This window comes from Amblyraja radiata, chromosome 14 (assembly GCF_010909765.2).
Source record: "Amblyraja radiata isolate CabotCenter1 chromosome 14, sAmbRad1.1.pri, whole genome shotgun sequence".
Classification (NCBI taxonomy): Eukaryota; Metazoa; Chordata; class Chondrichthyes; order Rajiformes; family Rajidae; genus Amblyraja; species Amblyraja radiata.
Window position 1 is genome coordinate 7,860,125 of NC_045969.1, and position 21,140 is coordinate 7,881,264.

General features: G+C 38.2%; 1 protein-coding gene across 2 annotated transcripts in view; it reads left to right on the plus strand.

The window, feature by feature from the left end:
- cryzl1 (crystallin zeta like 1) overlaps window positions 1–21,140 on the plus strand; it is a 39,162-nt gene that overhangs the window by 9,364 nt on the left and 8,658 nt on the right. Inside the window, exons 4-10 of one of the 2 annotated variants that reach the window (XM_033032426.1) lie at window positions 1,571–1,643; window positions 3,247–3,291; window positions 3,379–3,447; window positions 6,335–6,468; window positions 9,431–9,542; window positions 13,870–13,890; window positions 17,582–17,680. In XM_033032426.1, the coding sequence (XP_032888317.1) occupies window positions 1,571–1,643; window positions 3,247–3,291; window positions 3,379–3,447; window positions 6,335–6,468; window positions 9,431–9,542; window positions 13,870–13,890; window positions 17,582–17,680 (553 nt within the window). The remainder of the gene's footprint in view (window positions 1–1,570; window positions 1,644–3,246; window positions 3,292–3,378; window positions 3,448–6,334; window positions 6,469–9,430; window positions 9,543–13,869; window positions 13,891–17,581; window positions 17,681–21,140) is intronic. The other variant, XM_033032427.1, reaches the window with a different exon arrangement.

The window sequence follows — 21,140 nt, forward strand, 5'->3', positions numbered from 1 at the left end:
AACGAGGTATGATGGAAGATCAGAACTACACTATATTATGGGGGGACTGTTCAGTAGTTTGTTAACAGCAGAGAAGAATCTTTACCCGAATCTGGTTATTATTATGGCACTTTATTTGTCACAAGTACCGAGGTACATTAAAATTGATTCTGCATACATTTCAGTACAAGTATCACAATACATAAGCACTCAAATACATATTAGACAGGAATCTCTGATACAGTAAAATGTATAGCAGTAGTACACTGAGACAGTATACAGTCACCAGTTGGCGCCATTTTAATGTCCCAGTTGGTGTAAGTGCAGAGATCTTGACCTGACTATGAAGGTCTGTTGTCCTGGCGGTGTTGGGTTTTCAAGCTTTTACATCTTCTGTGCATCCTAGAAGGTCTGTTCTATGTTACAATGTTCAGTGTGTTTTCCCCAATTTATGGAATGGTATTTCAAATAAAATCTGTAATTACAATGTATTAAAAGTACTAATGATATTTTATCCTGTTAGATACTATTAAGCAGTGTGCAAAATCAATAAGCCAATTTGAGAATTGATTTGCGGGTTCATAGAAAATAGATGTTTTCCACTTTATTAGCTAAACCTACATTTATGATTTCAAACAATTGTGCCACATGTTGTAGAATCAATGAACAGTGAATGTAAAGAATGACAGACTGAAAAGCTATAACATACTTTTATCTTTTTGAAACCATACTTAATTGCACTGAAATTATTCCTGGTGTTATTTAATATTGGATCGGAGAGTTATGAGCTTGATGTTCCGCTCGAGTCATTTGTTACCAGCAGCACTTGACATGGTTGAGCTGGTTGGGTAAAAACCCATTGGATTTAGTCATCTTCACGCTGAAAAAATAACATTTGTGATATAAATGCTCCCAAGATTCTTTACCAAAAAATCAGTAATTTGAAATGTAATCTCAGTAATGACATATCAGAAATCAAATTCAACCCTGTAACCATAGACTCCCTAATGTTTTAAACGTCTTTGCACTTTAATCTTCTGGTTGGAAAACACATAATCCTGTTTTTCTTTTTCTTTGGCGTTTGCCTATTTTTCAATTTTTTGTGCCCTTTTTCGATACGAATTTAAAACCTTTCAATTAAAACCACTGTGTTTAGTGTGATTGGCAGATTTCTGGATTGTTTTCTGTTTGTCCAACTCCAAATGAGCTCTGAGTAGGCAAAGTTGGACCAAATACTGATCTCTGGGGAATATCCAACTTAATTCCTATTTTAATCACACAAAAATGAAGTGCAGTCCAAATTCTTAAAATTGCATGGCAGCCATTCAACTATCTTTTCTCTATTTTAAAATCCTCAAATCAAATGGGGCACAAGATGGCCATCACTCCTATGCCAGTTTTTTTTAATGGATCTAGGATCATAAGCCTGTCTTCATATTGCTATATTTTATGAATTTCACATTTATAATTTATCTGGTTCACTTTGTTATAAGAATATAAATATCTGTATGTAATCCTTACAGAATATTAATTAGAAAGTGAGACATCCACTGACCGTTCTTAGTCCTCAAAGCATTCATTTTATATTTAGCTGCTGAGTGAGTTAAAACTACAGAAAGATTTTTTGCCAATCGGAAGAGAAGTTGCTGGCGTGGTTATTGAGGGTAAGTTGGTTATTTTAATTTTAATGTAACACACCAAACTTCTTTATTCCTTTCCTGATATGCAGGGGCTCATTGAAATGAAAAACTGGTTGCTCATTTAACTCATAATGCAAAACATTTAGCATAATTTTCTGATCAAGCACCGAATATTGTACTGAGAAACCGAGCCCGCGCTAACCAACAATCATCCGTAAACACTAGTTCCATGTTATCCTACTTTAGCATCCACTCCCTACACACCAGGGGCAGTTTACAGAGGCCAATTAACCTACATGTTTGCACGTCTCTTGTACAGGAAACCCATGTGGTCACAGAGAAGGTGCAAACACTGCACAAACAGTGCCTGAAGTCAGGATCGAACTCGGGTCTCTGGCGCTGAGAGGCAGTGGCATTATATGCTGTGCCACTATGCTGCCCACCAACTTGAGAAACTGTAATCATCTTTCAACGACGTACATTGTAGCCTTCAGAAATCAATGTAATTACAGATCATTGGCATATTTGGCATTTTTATTCTGATTTCCAGCAGTCTATCCACTTTGCCCAGGCAATTTTAGATAATTGCTCCACTCTCTTCACTCTGCATTGTCACCTGCTTTCTCTGTTAATCTGAAGATAGACGCAAAAAGCTGGGGTAACAATGGCTCTCCAGAGATGCTGCCCGTCCCTGCTGAGTTACTGCAGCTTTTTATGTCTGCCTTCGGTTTAAACCAGCATCTGCAGTTCCTTCCTACACATTTCTCTGTTAATCTCTTCTGTCCTCCACTTTATCGCAGACCTTCCCTCTTCAGTGTTTTCCTCCACTCGTTCTTTACATCTTAAAACTTGCTTTATCTCTAACTATTATCCATGCTGGTGAAAGGTCACTAATGTAAAACTGTCTGCACAATAGTTCCAGCATTTGTTTTTTTTAAGCCTCTTAAAAGGAAAATGTTTACAACCAATTTTTGAGGTGCTGATTTTTAAAATATTTTTATATATCACTAAGATTTTACTCTCTGGGTTTTTATTATACAGTACTGAGTTCCTAATTTCACGTTACAATGTTAAGTTTTTGGCTTATATCCATTAATGATTATTGATTATGATCCATTAATTATTATTGTTGAAGGCAATATAAAGGAGCAAAGTTATTGTATGGTATCAGTTGTGAGCTAAAGTGCTTCAGACGTGTGTACGTGTATTTGGCCCTTTCAATCTAGAGAACTGCTTTCAAATAATTCTGATACTGCGACAATCGTGGCTCTAATTAACAGTTTCATAGCTATCAGATACGGGAATTCAAGCTAATTGCCTCCTTCTTCATCCATGGTGCCAAGGCCTGTATGATCTCCCAGCACTCTACTGGTTGCATTCAAAAGAGACTTGGCATGGCTGGAATCTGTACTGATTCATTGATAGATAATGGCTGTCTAATTACTGGATAAATAAGCAGAGCTTTTTGTGTTAAACAAGGATGAAAATAGTTCTTTTCAGTTTTTCATTTCAATGAGCCCCTGCGTGTGAAGCATATGCTATGTTTACAAACAAAAAAATAGATGTCATTAAATGATCTATAATGCCTTCCTTTTGAACTGCAACTTCTTGTATTTACTGTTTTCAGTTGGACCGAAAGTGAGCTTCTTTAAGCCAAATGACGAAGTGGTTGGTAAGTGAACAATATGCAACAGTCCTTGCTGTAAATGCTGCTATAAATACAATGTTAATGTATATAATTGTGCTGCTTCCTTACCAGGTATTCTTCCTATGGATTGCACAGAGTCTGGACTCTCAAATACACTGTTGATTCACGAACATAGTCTTGGTATGTTTTGATACTCTCCATTGATGGTTTATGTTTTATTATGTATCTTTAATTTTGCTTGGTCTGTATTTTTGATCTAAAAAAAGTAAGGGTATGAGCTTTGTTCTCGTTCAGTAAGGCAGCAAAAATATTAACTAAAATAGGAAATTGCATTTTACATGAAAGTAATTAAAACATCAACTCTCTAACTTATTCACATTTTAAATGTACACATATAGGAAACGGCCTGTATTTGATTTAATATTCAGTACATCCTGTTTAGGAGCGAATTGACAGATTACCATTTGTAATTTAGATTTGATGTGGCTTAACATGTCATTAAGCTGCTTTTAGAATGGCTACATTTGGGTGATACATGTACCCATTTTCATGGTTTACATTCAACTATACGTATGCTGGAGAAAATATTTCTATTCTTGATGTTTTCTCAACCTAATTAGTATTTTGGAATTTTAAGCTTTCATTTTTCTAATTGGATAGCTGCATTGGATCATGAATTGGAGCCAAGTTACAACATATTGGTTGGAAATTTGCTGGAGAGTATTCTGAGCGATGACATGTATAAGCATTTAGATGGACAGGGGCTGATTAGGCATAGTCAGCCCGGTTTTGTATGTGAGATGTGTCTCGCAAATCTGAGTTCTTGATGTGATCAAATAGGTTGATGAGGGAACTGTAAGGAATCAAGAACCAGAGGACATGGGTTTAAATTGAGGGAGGAAAGATTTAATAGGAACCTGAGGGGCAACTTTGTTTTCACAAAGGGTGGTAGGTGTATGGAACGAGCTTCTGGAGGCGTTAGTTGAGGCAGGTACTATCACAATGTTGAAAAAAACAACATTTTCACAGATATATGGATAAGATAGGTTTAACGGGATATGGGCCAAACACAAGCAGTTGGATCTAGTGTGGATGGGGCATGTTGGTCAGCATGGGCAAGTTGGGCTGAAGAGCCTGTTTTCACGCAGATTTACTCTATTAGAAGACATTGCTTTATAAAAATTATTGTACACAATTCCAGTTATTGATATGATCAAACTAAATATTAGTCACCATTATAAAAGATTTAACCACATTTCCATATTTTTAAGATCATTTATTATCAAGAACTATTTCTGATATTTCTAGTAGTGACAAAAAATATTTTTACCGAAACGCTGAAGAATCCTGTTACTTCAATGTCTTTGGTAACATAATCGCAGGTGAATTTTTGTCATATTTTTGTCACAGTTTGAAAAGTAGAACAGTAACACAATGAAATAATATAATCGGTATGTGTAGGAAGGAACTGCAGATGCTGGTTTAAACCGAAGGTAGACGGAAAAAGCTGGAGTAACTCAGTGGGACAGGCTGCATCCCTGGAGAGAAGGAATGAGTGATGTTTCGGGTCGAGACTAGTCTGAAGAAGTGTCCTGACTTGAAACGTCATCCATTCCTTCTCTCCAGAAAAGCTGCATGTCCCGCTGAGTTACTCCACCTTTTTGTGTCTATCTTCAATATAAGCGGTATAGTGTTTGCAGCCTTCGCACATATAACAAGTTAATGACCTGCTGAAAGAACTGGATAACTCATAATTCTAAGTAAACAACAAAAGGAAAATAAATTATTTTTTCAGATAGTAACTAACTGTCTCTGTGCCAACATTGGGAAATGATTGTGTAGAAAGAGCCTCAGGAAGAGTGCTGGAAATATGCAAGAAAAAAACACATGGAAAGGAGAAGTAGATAAATTAGATTATTTCTTAAATTGTCTGTTGCAAGAAAAACACAAATCTGTGGAGAAAGTGGAGGCATATCTTTTTATCTTCAGGAACTTAAAATGGCTTTAACAAAATGTTCAGCTACAATCAACCTGATGATAGACACAAAAAGCTGGAGTAACTCAGCGGGACAGGCAGCATCTCTGGAGAGAAGGAATGGGTGTTGTTTCAGGTCGAGACCATTCTTCAGAATCAACCTGATGAGTTGGATTTAATTGTAGAGGTTAATGAAATAAATAAGAGGTTGCATCATGCTTCAGGCATTATAATCAATAGCATAATTGTTATTTCAACAGGTATTCCAAAATTTGTAATGTTTAGTTTGTTTTGGAAAACTGTCAAATATCCTCAAAGCCTCCCCTGCCAGACTTATTTTACTCAGTAAGAAAACAATTGAATGTATTTATTCTTTCGGTATCTGGGCTTCATCTCGGCAACTGCAATCTGTAATATTCCTAATCTGTAGTGTTCCTAATTAAATTAAAAGTATCAAGTATAGAGTGAACTGTGTCGTGTTTGTATGTGTGCGAGATCGCATATTTTCTGGTTGGATAGCCATGATTTCAAGACAATGGGCAGAGTCCTGCAGTGATAGGCTGTTGCTGTGGAAATTGTGACATTGAATAGAATGGGTGATCAGCCTTGTGATAAATCACTTCTTTTTATTGCATGCTTTGGTAGCTAATTCTTTACGTTTAACTATTTAATCCATGAATGTTTTTCAAAATGAAGGTTCGAAGGGCCGAATGGCCTACTCCTGCACCTAATTTCTATGTTGAAGCAGCTCCCCATGTTTTCCTGATTGTCTCATTAGTGCTTCTCAGAGTTATCCCCTTTGTTATTTAAAGTACTTTTTAAAAGATAGTCTTATTAAAAATTATATTAAATTATTTTTCGAGTGGCCTCCTCCCCACAACGATACAAAGTCACCATCACTTTGGTGAACATTTCAGATGGTTTAACACGTAACGTGAGAAATGTTCAACCTCACAACGCTGCTGTTGACTGTGCTGTAATTTGTTGTGCTTCTGCTGTTGATCTGTTTATTAATGCGTGGAGATAGGGCCGCGGCAAAAAAATGTAGCGCTTTTTGTGCAATTCTTGCAACATGTTTACTTTCAATTTCAGTAACTAAACCAAAGAATGTGAGCTGGGCAGATGCAGCAGGGACTATTCGCGATGGATTGCGTACATATATGGCCCTGCACACACACTCTAGTGTCAGTGCTGGAACAACTGTTCTTGTAATGGACGGAGCAAATGTACGTATTACAAACCTGATGTGTCATTGTCAATTAAGAAAAATAAAATTATATTAAGGGGAAAACTGTTATTTGTTGGTGTCCTGTAGTTCATTGCCCTGTATCATAAAACTTTGCCTTGTACTATTTCCCTTCTCCATTTTCTTGATTATTGTACAATGTTACGAGCTTCACATTGTACTTGAGCATTTAACTCTTTGTTTACAATGTTTTACTTTTTTTAAACTTCCTTTGACATCGAAGTTTCCCCAAAGATGCTCATTCATGTTGTTTCCCATAAAGCATAGTTTCCTTCTCCATTTTCTTGATTATTGAACCATGTTACGAGCTTCATACTATACTGGAGCATTTTAGTCTGTTAACAATTTTTTTTAAATTGCTTCCTTTGACATTGAAGTTCTCCCAAAGATGCTCATTCATGCTATTTGAGTCATAGATTTGTGACACAGCACAAATCCTGTTTTTGTGACTTGCCTGGATGTTAATTCGGTTATAATATGATGATCGACACTGCAGAGTTGGAGCTTGCTGCAACAAAAAGCCGTGTACACTCACAGAATAATAAACTGGAGATTCACCGATCTACCCGCAAAAATAACAACCTTGTTCAGTCTAATTCTTTAACTGTTAGGAGTAATTCCTATAACTACAAATTTATCATCATTTAATATCTAATGCTTTCTGTAATTACTATATTGAATTTTTATCAGGCTCGTAATCTATCTGCTGTAACCTGTTGTTGACTGAATGATTTACAATGAAATGTCAAGAATCAAGAATGTTTTATTGTCATATGTCCCAGATAGAACAATGAAATTTGTACTTGCTGTAGCACAACAGAATATGTAATCATAATAAATAATATAACAAAAACTCAGAAAACCCCCCAATAACTGCAATAATAATAATAATAATAATATTATATTGTAGTTCATGGCTTATGAGCTTAAGCCATGATTGCTGTAGGGAAGAAGCTGGTCCTGATTGTGTTGCTAAATCCATACAAGTTGTGCAACAAATAACTCTGACTGTTGTGGAGAAAACATGCAAGCAGCACCTGGGATCAGGATTTAACCTGTGTCCCTGGAGCTCAGCAACGGCAACAGCAACAACACTGCTACATTTATGGACTGGCAATATTAGCAACGAACTGAAAATTCCAGGACAATACAAAAGGAGACTGGCACAGGATATATATACATTGTGGATGGCTTGATTGTCATCATGCATAGTCTTTTGGCTGACTCGATAACACACAACCAAAAAGCTTTTCACTGTGACAGTAACAAACTAAATTAGAAAGTGAGGTGATTAAATGGTTATTTTTGCACATGTAAACTTTGCCAGATAAGTCTTTTTTTCCCAAGATGGTCACAAAAAACTGGAGTAACTCAGCGGGGTAGGCAGCATCTCTGGAGAGAAGGAATGGGTGACGTTTTAGGTCGAAACCCTTCTTCAGACCAAGTCTCCCCTTGTATAAATTGGAGTGGGATTTGAAATTTTATAATTAAAAATTAATAATTTTAGATTTGTCTGTTAGAAATTTTCTTTGGAGAAAACATATGGCCGACTGTGCAGCTAACATGATCAATTGAAAAAAAAATACACATATGCTGATAACTACTAGAAATCCTTTGCTTAAAACTGCTGCTGAAACCCTTTTTGTTTGTGTTGAAACACTCCAAGAACTCAAGCACTGAGCATTCAAAGTGTATTATTCTCCTGTGAGAGGATAACCTTGGATTGCCTTTTCCTATCGATATGGAAGCAAGAAAAATGGAACTGCAGCAATTAATAGGCTTCTGCATTAAATACTAAGCTGAGAGGTAGTAAACTTTATGGGCAATTATGTCTGACACATAATGCAGCTTTTTGTGCAAAATGAGGAATAGTTGTACACAATAGACACATAATGACAGTTGCAGAACTGGACCAGCATTGATAGTCATTGTCATCACGTTTATGTAGTTCGCAGAGTCTCAGGGAAAATGCTCATTTAGTTTTGCTGACAAATTAAAATATTAATATTATTTTATATTATATTATATTAATACTATTGCTGGTTGAAGCTAGTATTTGAATAAAATGCAACTGTGAACTTGGCAATTGCTGGTTGTAATATTTTCAATTAAATACCCAGGCAATTTTGATTATTTATTTGCAATCATGCAGCTTAATGCCAAATAAGTGCATTGTGTTTAATTCCAAATGAAGAGAAGATTAACATGTTTTTCTTTTATTTGTAAAATTGGTTATTGTTAGCCAAAGATAGTTATTGCTAAATGCTTCCGTGAAGGAACAAGATATTTGAATTCCACTCTGCGTAACGCACAATCCAGGGTGAGGGAAAGACCAATGTGGTTTTGAAAGTCCTTGTACATAAATTAATAGTGGCAAGCAAGACAGTATCTAATACTTAAACCTTGAGTATTGTACAAATAATACATAACATTGAGAAGACATTGCTCCTTTTTATCTACCCATGCCATGTATTTACCCACAGCTTTGTATTTATTATCGTTGCAAGCCCAGCAAAATCTAAACATTGTTATTCTCCTTCGTAAAGGATTCTAAGATGTATTTATTTAATATGTTAGTTTGTCTTCGGTCTTTCAATGCTATTTGATTCATTCGTGCTCTTAGCTCACCTGCTTTCTCTCCCCTAATTATCTTTTTGTTATAATGTTGAAGTGTTGGCAGTATGCTTTTATTTATGGGAGGGAGGAACATTTTCCTTGCCCTTGTATGCTAAATCTACAGTTGTAACAAGATTAGATTAAAAAAGGAACAGAATCAATTATTCTTGGATAAGGAGTTTAACTTTCCTATTTGTGTGGATTAGCACACGTTTCTTGCGATTGGTGTGAACAGAAAAAGAATAGTTCTTGTAAATGCTACCATAGGTAATATTTCACACTGCTGAATATTGGCTAAAGATCTGTCCTATCGTTCTCTTTTCCAGCCTTTTGGTACCATAGTGATTCAATTGGCTCATCATCGAGGAGCCAAAATAATTTCTACTGTACACAACAATGAGGACAAAAAGTATTTGGAAGAATTAAGGCCAACAGTTGGTATGTGCTGGTTTTGGTTTGGGTGGCCTTCTGTCGAAATTATTTTGTGTTATTGTGAAGAAAAATATTTAATAAATGGGGAAAATAATATATAACTTACAAGATGTTATGGCTAGCTAGTATTAAAATAAAATAGTCCTATAAAATACCAGTGTTTGTACTTTGAGATTTGCTGTTGTTCAAGGTACTGACATTGTGTTGTATTGTATTCCGATTTGCTTCCTCATCATCTTTCCCAAGTGATTGATCATTCTAGATAGATGTTGCCTATTCTCACTGAGCCAGTCCTCTCCATATCTATGTAAAACCAGCCTCAGCATCTCCTTCACACGACAGGTCTGAAATCCTGTGGTGCCTCTGTATAAGAAACAATTTTACAGCGAGATTGTAGACTTTAGGGATACAGAGCACAAACCGACCCACCGAGTTCCCGCCGACCAGCAATCCCCGTACATTGCCACTATACTACACACTCGGGACAATATACAATTTTTACCAAAGCCAATTAACCAACATACCTGTATGTCTTCGTACAGTGGCAGGAAGTCGGAGCATCTGGATAAAACTCATGCAGTCACGGGGAGAACGTACAAACTCCATGCAGACAGCACCCATAGTCAGGATCAATCCAGGGTCTCTGATGCTGTAAGACAGCATTCTGCGCCACAGTGTCGCCCCCAGATATTTACCTGAGATATACAGTCTCAACAGCAGATCCACATCTTCTGCTTGTCGTGTTCATGTTGGAACTGGTCAATGCCAAGTAATTAAGAGGATAAACATTAGACTCTAACAATAGTGCTGTAATATAATCTGATTTGGCTCTCGGGAGCAAAAACCTTAGTTCAAATTCAACTGGGGATCATTGTTAAAGTATAATACCCCATACTCCAATGAAGCTTTCAGACCCAGAACTCAAATTTGATGTCCCTCCAGTTATTCCTGGTGACCCTGAACTCATTAGCAGCCAACTCATCTTGAACGATCTCTTCAATAGATCGCCACAGTGAATTGACCACTGTCATGATTGTCATGCCTCTTGCGCTTAATATATTTTGCACAGAGCCAAAATAGCAATGTAATGGTAAGTATCACCGTAGAGTTGGTTATGTAGAAAAAATGTAAAGATGCTAATGGTTATTTTATTGACCCCTGAGAATTTATATGGGTAACAATTGCAATCTGTTCTGTGGAATTCTGCAAAGTATGCTGCTTTATGTGCAGGTTGACCTTCTGAAAGATTAGTGAAGCAGCCTTTTGAGAATGGTTTCATTTGTTGAAATATTTGTTTCTTTGGAACGCTGAGGAATTCCCAAAAGCAACGACATCAAAATCAGAAATGTGATTGATATACAGATGTGTGCAATTTGCTATTACAATTTAAAGTGCAGGTTTATATATCTGGATTTCTGACAATGTTAATGCATTCAAATAAATCCCATTTATAATGGTGTTTTCATGTGTTTATTTTAAAACCCATTTCCATTTGAGCTGATGGTAGAAGTCCCTTGGTTACCATCCATGAACTGAAGATATTAAATATTAATATAGACAATATGAATGGCAAATAGAAGGAGTGATGGGCAATCCCAATGCAACCAACCAGTCAAAATTCAGCACCATTTACGCATTCCTGTTACATACAGCGAGCTACAACTTTGACACACTTCACATTTTTAATTTTGAACGAATTTGGAAATAATTTTTACCCTCGTTGCCAAAAAAAAACACTTGATAAGATCATCATAGAAACATAGAAAAAACATAGATGCAGGAGTAGGCCTTTCGGCCCTTCGAGCAAGCACTGCCATTCAATATGACCATGGCTGATCATCTAAAATCAGTAGCTCGTTCCTGCTTTATCCCCATATCCTTTGATTCCTTTAGCCCTAAGAGCTACATCTAACTCTCTCTTGAAAACATCAGGTGAATTGGCCTCCACTGCCTTCTGTGGCAAAGAATTCCACAGATTCACAACTCTCTGGGTGAAAAAGATTTTCCTCATCTCAGTCCTAAATGGCCTAACCCTTATTCTTAATTATTAAACAATCATTGCAATACAGTTGGAAATGGCACTGAGGCAGAAGATCAATCTCAAACTTGATGAACGGATCAGAGACTTTAAGCAGCTGCATGACATACACCTGCGATAGACACAAAATGCAAGAGTAACTCAGCGGGACAGGCAGCATCTCTGGAGAGAAGGAATGGGTGACGTTTCGGGTCGAGACCCTTGTTCAGACAATCCAGAGATGCTGCCTGCCCGCTGAGTTACTCCAGCATTTTGAGTCTACCTTCAATTTAAACCAGCATCTGCAGTTCTTTCCTATACATGGCATACTCCTGTCCCTACTTATTATGCTTTGATATGGGTCTGTCCAACTGTGAAGGAATGGTGAAATATTTTGTGATCTGACTGTGACCGAGAAGAGAACTTGCAAATGTCCACATGCCCCTGCTGCCCTTGGCCTCCCAGGTCTTCCAGGTTATTGTTTTGTTAAAGATTGGCCAAGAAACTGTGGCAAGCTTCTGCCATGCATCTTGCAATTGGCATGTTGCAGTTGCACCATATGAGGAATAGGAGTGCATAGCTTCAAGTTGCTCAATTATTGTTGGAGGAATTATTGTTGCTCTTTAAGGAAAATAGAGAGCATTCTATTTTACTCTTAACATGGCTTATAGATGGCGGATAATCTACAGAGATTTGGGTGAGTTACCCACTGTAGAATACCAGGCCTCTGGCCTGCCACTGTATCTATGTGGAAGATAGACAGAAAATGCTGGAGTAACTCAGTGTGTCAGGCAGAGTCTCAGGTGAAAAGGAGTAGGTGACATTTTGGTTTGAGATTCTTCTGCAGTTCCCTCCTACACAGTACTGTGTGTGAGTTTACCTTGTGGTCAGTGATAACCATGGTAGTGCGAGTTATTGACAATTGCGCTGTTGCTAAATGCCAGCATCTCCGGAGAAAAGGAATAGATGATGTTTCGGGTCGAGACCCTTCTTCTGTTATTGCCTGTCACTGATGAGGTGTGACTCTTACTTGACTCTTATTAGTACAAGCCTATTGAGTAGGTTTTGCTGTTTGCAAATGACCAATTATCCTTGCATCCATTTTGAACCCCTACTGGTGGTTCAGTTGAGTTTAGCTTGCTTAAAAACAATAATTCTGAGTCGACTGCCTCAGCTGCATATTGAATAAACTAGGAAGGCTTCAGCAGTGTTGGAGTTAAACGTGACAGTAAAATGGGGAACAATTTCTTGCTCATCCCCCGAGATCGAGATGGTATCCCAACAATGGAACATTCAGGAGGAAAACAATTAGACAAGCTATCTGTCCCACCAGACTGACTCATCTGATTTACAGCTGATGATGTGCCTGAACGGAATTTGCAGCTGTGCATTACTCCTGACGTTACTTCAGATGCAAACAATCATATCCTGTCCCTTATTACCCAGCAACTAATGTTTGATTTTCTGCTTGAACATGGTTACAATTCCAATTCTAGGCAAATGAAAAATCTTAACGTTTTATTCAAGTGTGACAACAGGTAATTGCAGACCAGTGAATCCAAAATCAGTGAGATGAGAGCTATTGGGGGAAGTGACTAATCTGAACCTGGGAAGGCAGGAGCTAATCAGGGATAATCGGTGTGAGTTTGGTGAGAGATCCTGTCTGATTAATTTTACTTTTCTTTTAAGGCAATGCAGTGTATGCCAGTCTACATGGACAATTGAAAGACCTTCAGATTAGATCTTGCATGTAACACTGGTTCAATTGATAAGAGCTCATGGGATGCAAAACAGTTGGTAAATTAAGTCCAAACGTGGCTTGCTAGTTGGAGACATGAAGTGAAGGGTTGGTTTTGTGGTTGGATGCCTGTAGCCCTGTGGTATTCCACAGTGATTGGCGTCGAGCACAACTGTTTGGCATTCATTAATAAACTCTGTACAAATGTAGAAGATACTGGGAGGATAAATGGAGATATTCAGGAAGCAGAATGTGGAAAGAGATTAGTCAAGGTAGTTGTTAGAATCAGCGGCCTAATAATAGGTAGAGATTGCTACATGCTCCAAAGATACAGTTGGAGGTTAAGGAAGAATTCGAGATGGGCCATGTGAAATTGACAGCAAAAAGTATAAAATTTAACCTAAATCAGTTTTGTTGGATTCTTGTTATCCGAATGAAACATTTATCATATTGCAACAATGAACATGATTTGCACAGTGATTTTTATATTATTGTTTTGATGGGTCATTTTCCAGTTCTTCACTTTGTTCTCTCCTCTGTTTCTTGTCTTTGGTCAACTTATGGCTGTATTACCTAAGGCATCCGACAATCATTGGTAGGTAAGTCACTGTCGTTTAGTAATGTAAACCATTCTTTTGATAAACCTTGCATTTTTAAACCAAAAGCCAGAAGTTATTTTCTTCCCATTTGCTTAAGTTGGATCTCTCATTTATATAAAAGGGTGCATTTGTATCACAGTGTATTGGTGATTCAGCAGCAGTGTTGCATCATCATTCGGGTAATACTCCTACCTTTGTTGGACGTATCTAAAGAAGTGGTATTCTAGATATTAATTATGTCATTCAGAATTTTTTTCCAACCAAAATATTCAGGCTCGTAGTCCATGGAAATTAATCAAATTCCACATAAATTATTATGAAGTGTTCTGGGGTTTATATTGCAATTATTTTTATTTCATTTAACTTTTCTATAAAACTGCAATCGTGACCTAAAAGATAAGCAAACAAATATTACATTGCCTACATAAGGCATCGATAGGATAGACAGTCAGAACCTTTTTCCCCATGTGGAAATGTCGAAGACTAGAGGACATAACTTTAAGGTTCAGAAGTGATAGGAGCAGTATTAGGTCATTCGGCCCATCAAGTTACTCTGCCATTCAATCGTGGCTGATCTATCTCTCCTCCACAACGCCATTCTCCTGCCTTCTCCCCATGACACCCATATTAATCAAGAATCTATCAATCTCTGCATTAAAGGTGAGAGAGGCAAAGTTCAAAGGAGATGTGTGGGGCAAGTTTTATTTTTAAAGATTGGTGGGTGGAACATAATGCCGGGGGTTTTGTGGAGGCAGATATGATAGTGGCATTTAAAAGGCTTTTAGATATTCTCATGGATATGGATCATGCGCAGGTAGATGAGATTCATTTATCTTGGCATCATGTCTGGCACATACATCGTGGGCTGAAGGGCCTTTTTCCTGTGCTGTACTTTTCTGTGTTCCAAGTACCCAGAAAAGGAAAGGAATCTATTATTTTTTTTCTCCTTTGAGATGAAAGTATGTGATTGACTTTTAAACGGTCCAACATGTGAGAGCATGCAGTTTCTCGGTCATTTCTCCCAAAACGATTCTGCATACCATACTGCGATTTGTTTCAAGTCCTGTCATTTTAAGGTGCCAGAAGAAATATCTGAGCTCCTAAAATGCACTACAACTTCAAAATGAGCATAGCATTGACATTAAGCAGAATAATGTTCTTTCTTTATCAAGTTTGGTACTGCTCAGGTTACACTTTAACGTCTGAATTTTTGTGTCCATGCATGTAAACTTCAATACATGTTCCACCTCTCCTTCAGCACTTCCCCAACCAAAACTAGTTCTTCGACTCAATGCAGTTTAATAGTTTAATGGACCATTAGTATTTTAGGGACAGAAAGAAATTAACCCTGAAGTTGTCTTCCAAGTGTATCAAATTCATTAATATTTAAACCCCATTAGAAATATTTTAACCTTATTTATCAGCGAGTTAGTCTGTGGTTCACATTTTATCTGTTCGGAGAACAAAATAATCCAAGTGATGGTGGACACAAAGTGCTGGAGTAACTCAGCGGGTCAAGCAGCATCTATGGAGAAACAAGATGGTTGATGTTTCGGGTCAGGATCCTTATATAAACCACCATTTGCAGACTCCAGCACTTTGTGGTCTATCTTCTGTATTAACCAACATCTACAGTTCCTTTCTACACAATCCAAGTGATGGGTATGAAATACCATTCTCTTTAATCAGTCACAAAATTTACAGCTGTATATGTATTATGTGGGCAGTGTAATTTGAATAATAACCAACCATTATGCAGCACAAAAAACATTTATTGAATGTTTTAATAACTTTTAAAAAATTAATCCACAAATCATTGTAGTTAGCGGAACAAACCATGTTTCGTTATAATTATAGGTATACTAAATGCTTTGATTATTTAGTACAGGTACTTCAGGAGAATAGCCGTCATTTATGCACCGAGTCACTATGTAATTTCGGATCCATTTTTTGCAGATCAGTATTTGCACTAATCAGTAAAAACCTTCTTGGAGACAGAAAACTTAGCAATCCTTTTAGTTTTTACAATCTCATAGCACAGAATAAAATTGGTTTACTTTCTGAACCCGCTGTGTTTTTCATGTGTAGAAAATAGGTGCAGGAGGAGGCCATTTGGCCCTCTGAGCATGCACCGCCATTCATTTTGATCATGGCTGATCATCCACAATCAGTAACCCGTGCCTGCCTCCTCCCCATATCCCTTGATTCTGCTGGCCCCTAGAGCTCTATCTAACTGAGAATATCCAAATACATTATGTGGCCTCTTTGCACTTCTTCTCCTTTTTCTATTCTTCCCGTTCAACATTGATAGGTTGAATTTCCCCCACATTATCCTCCATCTGCCAAGTCTTTCCTCATTACTTAAAATATCAGTATCACTTGGCATATCTTATCTTCCTCACAACTTATTTTGCCATCTGTTTTTGTATTTTCAGCAAATTTGGCTAATGTGTACTGGGTTCCTTCAACTCCTGTCTGCAAATGTGTAGAAACTCTTGTTTGCATATTTTTTGCTAGCTTCTTCATCTATTCTAGATTTTTTTGTGGATTTTGCTAGTCTTCCGGCCTACCATTTATTTTCTGAGAATATTATGTGTTTTTTAAATTGATGCCAATGTTAACTGCTTTAGTTAACCCCAGATAGACGCAAAATGCTGGAGTAACTCAGCGGGAACGGGCAGCATCTCTGAATAGAAGAAATGGGTGATGTTTCGGGTTGAGACTCTTCTTCAGACTTAGTTAACCCCTGATCTTCCTTGAGGAAACGTTTTTATTTTCTCAATAAGAGTAATTAGAGAAAATAAAATACAAGAGCAAATACATTTATTTCCTCAATAAATCCTCAAAATATATTTATTTCCTCAAAAAATAAATGGAAATGTGTTTTTTCCCATTTAAAAGAAAAGTGGATAATTTTCACTGAGAGATACAAAATGATGACCGAATAGCCAAATGATAATGTATATGTTTGAGGCTCCTCAAAAGTATTCTGCTGTATCTCTCTAACAGCCTTATTTACTGTCACAGCCTCCTTTCCCAAACCTGTCCAGTGACAAATCTGCAGCATCTGAGGTGAGACAGCCTCTTGGAATAAGCTGTCCAGATAACTTTCTCTTTTCTTTGATACACTGCACTGTCTATAATTTGGAGTCTACTTCATCAGTTCTGAGACCAAGTTACTCAGAATGCAGACAGTTACACCAGCAGAGACCGTTGTACATCACTCTGATCCCAGCAGCTCTCTGCTTCTGCCACCACAGATCAACCTGCCCTTCCATGTCTGTCACAATTTAATTTAATCATTGTTTAGATCAGCTCTTTATACTTTTAATTATAATTCAGTCTAGTTAATAATCAAGTTTGAAGGTACCAATTTAGGTAGAACCTTTCATGGTGAATTTGATTTTGGGGAAAACCCCTTTAGGATCTTGGATGTTGCAAACTACAACACTTGCTTGTCAATTATCTACCTGTACTGTCACACTTTCATCTTTTTAATCTCAATATTTGGGTTGCTCTTGCTGTTTTATAGTTAATCTCAAGTGTTTAGCTGTAATTTAAAGTTAATAATGCATTGTTTTTTATTGTTGACTAAACTTATTTATTGGAAAGGTTTACCTTCCTGTTGTTAAATTACTGAGAATACTATTCTAAAGAGCAGCAGACTAATTGACTTTCTGCTCTGTCACAGCCCGGGTGATCAATGTGTCCGACAGTAAGGTTGACCTTGTAGATAGCTGCATGGAAGAAACGGGTGGACTAGGCGTGAACATTGTGGTGGATTGTGGAGGTTTGTTCTGCAATATTTTTGCAGCTCAATTTAACTTGTGATTTTAATGCTTTAAGATGATTGTTATGTAACATTATGCTTTGTACAAACACTATTGTGTGCAATCCCTTCCTTTCAACTCAAAGCTTCTTCTTCTTCGAGTCCGTTGCACTCAGATGTCGTTCTGCCAGTATCTGGCGCAGGTCACAGCTGGTCGGGTCGGTTCAGCCAGGTCCTGGGGACTGCACTGGGGGGCGTCGTCACACTCCAGTAGGTGGGACATTGTCTGTACTGCTCCACAGCTGCATGTGTCTTCTGCCTGGTAGTTCCATGCTTTCATAAGTGCTTTGCACCTCCCTTGCTTCACTCGTAATCTGTTGAGGGTCTTCCAGGTTGGCCATGGGAGGTCGTGCCCGCTGGCGAGGCATTCAGTCGGAGTGATTCCTCTCTCCATCCAGTCGTGGGCTCGTGTGTTGAGCTGGTTCCATTCATCTTTCCAGATGTTGGTCCTTGCTGTTTCTTTGGTTGCCTGGAGAGGTGGGACTGTCTGCAAGAAACTGGCTGGATTTCAGTCGGGGTGGAGGTGCTGTGTGTCCGTGCAGGGGGTGCCTGGTATCGATCTCCTGTGCTCTCTGCTCGTCTTGGGCGACGATGGGTCGTCTGATATGGGGGGGGGGCAATACCAGCTAGGGCGTAGAGGCACGGGACTGGCGTTGTCTTTATGCATCCCGTGATAATGCGGCAGGTGTCGTTGAGGGCTGTGTCAACCAGTTTGGTGTGGTGGGAGCGGCTCCAGCTTGAGCACGCGTATTCAGCTGTGGAGAAGCACAGGGCTAGGGCAGTTGCACGGATGGTTGGTGGATCAGCGCCCCACTTTGAGTTTACCAGTTTGCGCAGGATGTTGTTGCGAGTGTTGACCTTGGCTTTGGTGTTCTGAAAGCTGTTTGCCCATGACTGCAGTGGAGTTCTACTGATGTCAAATGTCCTTTGCCACCTCATTTAAATGTGTTCATGTATGAACCCTGATATGACGCATGAACAAGTTTTCTTGTCGTAAAGAGAAGCCAACCACCTATTCCTATGTGCATTTTCTCTGGAGTTCACTCTGCCAATATCTCACAATTTTCCCCATGACATGAGTGAACATGAGTACAGCAGATAAATGGTGGTGGGCATCCTGTCAACTCCGGCTTCCAAGGCAGCCTGGCAAATTGCCTATTATTGCAACAGGTCCCGCAGAAAATGCCTTCTCCCTGGCCCTACATTCATCCTTGTAACAATAGGATAACAAGGATACCAACACCAAATTCCTATTTATTCTTTACAGATTCACTATCAACAACATAATTCCTAGTCAACCCATCTCCAAATTCCTGGACCTCCCCTCGTCAGCAACTAGATTATTGATTTCCAAACAACTAAATGGCAGTCAGTAAGGATAGGCACCAAAAACAATAATTCACAAAACTGGTGTCTCACAAGGTTCAATCTCAATCCCATGCTATGATCCCTAAATGCTCACTACTGTGCGACTAAATTCTGCCCCAACTCTATTGACAGGTTTTCAGGTGACACCACTGTTGGGGGCCTGATTTCAAACAATGACAAAATGGATGCCGGAAAAAGTTGCAGAGCTTTGTAGTATGGTGTGATGATGACAACCTCTTCCCTCAATGTTAGCAAAATAAAGCAGCTAGTCACTAACTTCAGAAAGTGGGATTAATTTCATGCCCCAGTTTGCCTCAAAGGTGCTGAAGTGAAGATCTGAAGTCAAGAGCTTCAAGTTCTCACCAACAATTGATCCTGGTCCAACCACATTAAAGCTATGGCCAACAAAGCATACCAACTCCTCTACTTCCTCAAAGACTGCACACAACCCGGTCATTCCCCTTCCCCCTGCTTTTGAGCAATAGGTACAAAAGCTTGAAAGCGCATACCACCAAATTTAAGAATGGCTTCTCTCCTGCTGTTATGAGACTTTTGAAATGACCTTGCATAAGGGTCCATTCCCGATCTCTCAATCTACCTTGTGGCTTTGCATTTTTTAATCTGCTCTTTCTCTGAAGATACATTATATTCTGCACTCTGTTTATTTTCCTTTGCACTGTGTGTGATACAATCTGCCTGGAAAACAAAGTTTTTCAGTCTCTCAGTACACATTACAATAATATACCAATACATCTGAAGAAGGATTTCGACACGAAATGTCACCCATTCCTTCTCTCCAGTGAAGCTGCCTGTTACTCCAGCAATTTGTGTCTATCTCCGGTTTTAAATCAGCATCTGCAGTTCCTTCCTACACATATACCAATACCAGTTCTACTTCTGCTAACCTGACAACAGCAATTTCGGTAGATTCACAAATGGAATTAAACACTTTATGGTCTTGATGTCTCAGCAACCAAGACTTTGAGATAACTAAAATGACACTTTAAAATCATTTGGTAATCCTAACTATTTAACCAAATTTCTAATGGTGTTTTCCTTTATTGCTGTAAGTAAATGCTGTCATTGTAATTTTAATACATCTTCATTGAGATTGCACAAATTGAAATGGGGTGTCGTTAGATAAATCATTGGAGGGATTTGCATGCTAGGTTAGTTTTCCTCTTTCACTGCTTGCCCTTCAAGCAGGGCTATGAATGTAATCACCTAACTATTCTGTCCTTCTTGCCAATTTTGGATGCCAATATCACAGTCTGACACCTCAAATGCATTAGAATAAAATGAGAAGGACTGCTAAAATAACTACACATAGCTTCAGTAGGTAAAACATGAGCCCACTTGCTGTGAATGGATTGTCTGTCTGTGATGCTCTATTGAAGCTGTTAAAATGATGTATCCGCAACTTTGGTTCATGTTTTTAAACTTTTTATTCCAATGTAAATACGGGCATGGCCCCAAGCTATCCCTTCGGGTTAAAATGCACTGCTGTGTGCCAAACTATATAGGAGTGTCTGCTGTGCGACAGGTTGGGGTGTTAGATACAGATCAACAAAGTCTAGAAGAAAAAAAATGTTTTTAATGGGATTAAATGGGATCTTGGTTGACTATAACTCAAAACATTTACAGAGTGACACTGGAACGATGCTAGAAAAAGCTTAGTTATGTCCCTTTTCAGCAAACACCAGTGTATAGAGTGCAGAAAATAAAGTCTGTTTTAAAATAATTCAAAATTATTAAAGGCCAGAATGCATTCTTACTACTATGCAGACTATTTTGATGGTTTTGTAGTTGGAAATGGAAAGATTGGAATTAATGCTGTAAAGCTTGCTTGTATTGGCATGACTGCTGAGCAGAAAAATCTAATTTAGTTAAGTCAACTTTTAACAAAGTTATTAACTATAGCATTTATGACGCTATATGACGTTTTATTTTATTTTAATCTGAATCAAACCTTGTTGGCATGGATAGGCACCAAATGCTGGAGTAATTCAGCGGGCCGGGCAGCATCTCTGGAGATAAGAAATAGGTGACGTTT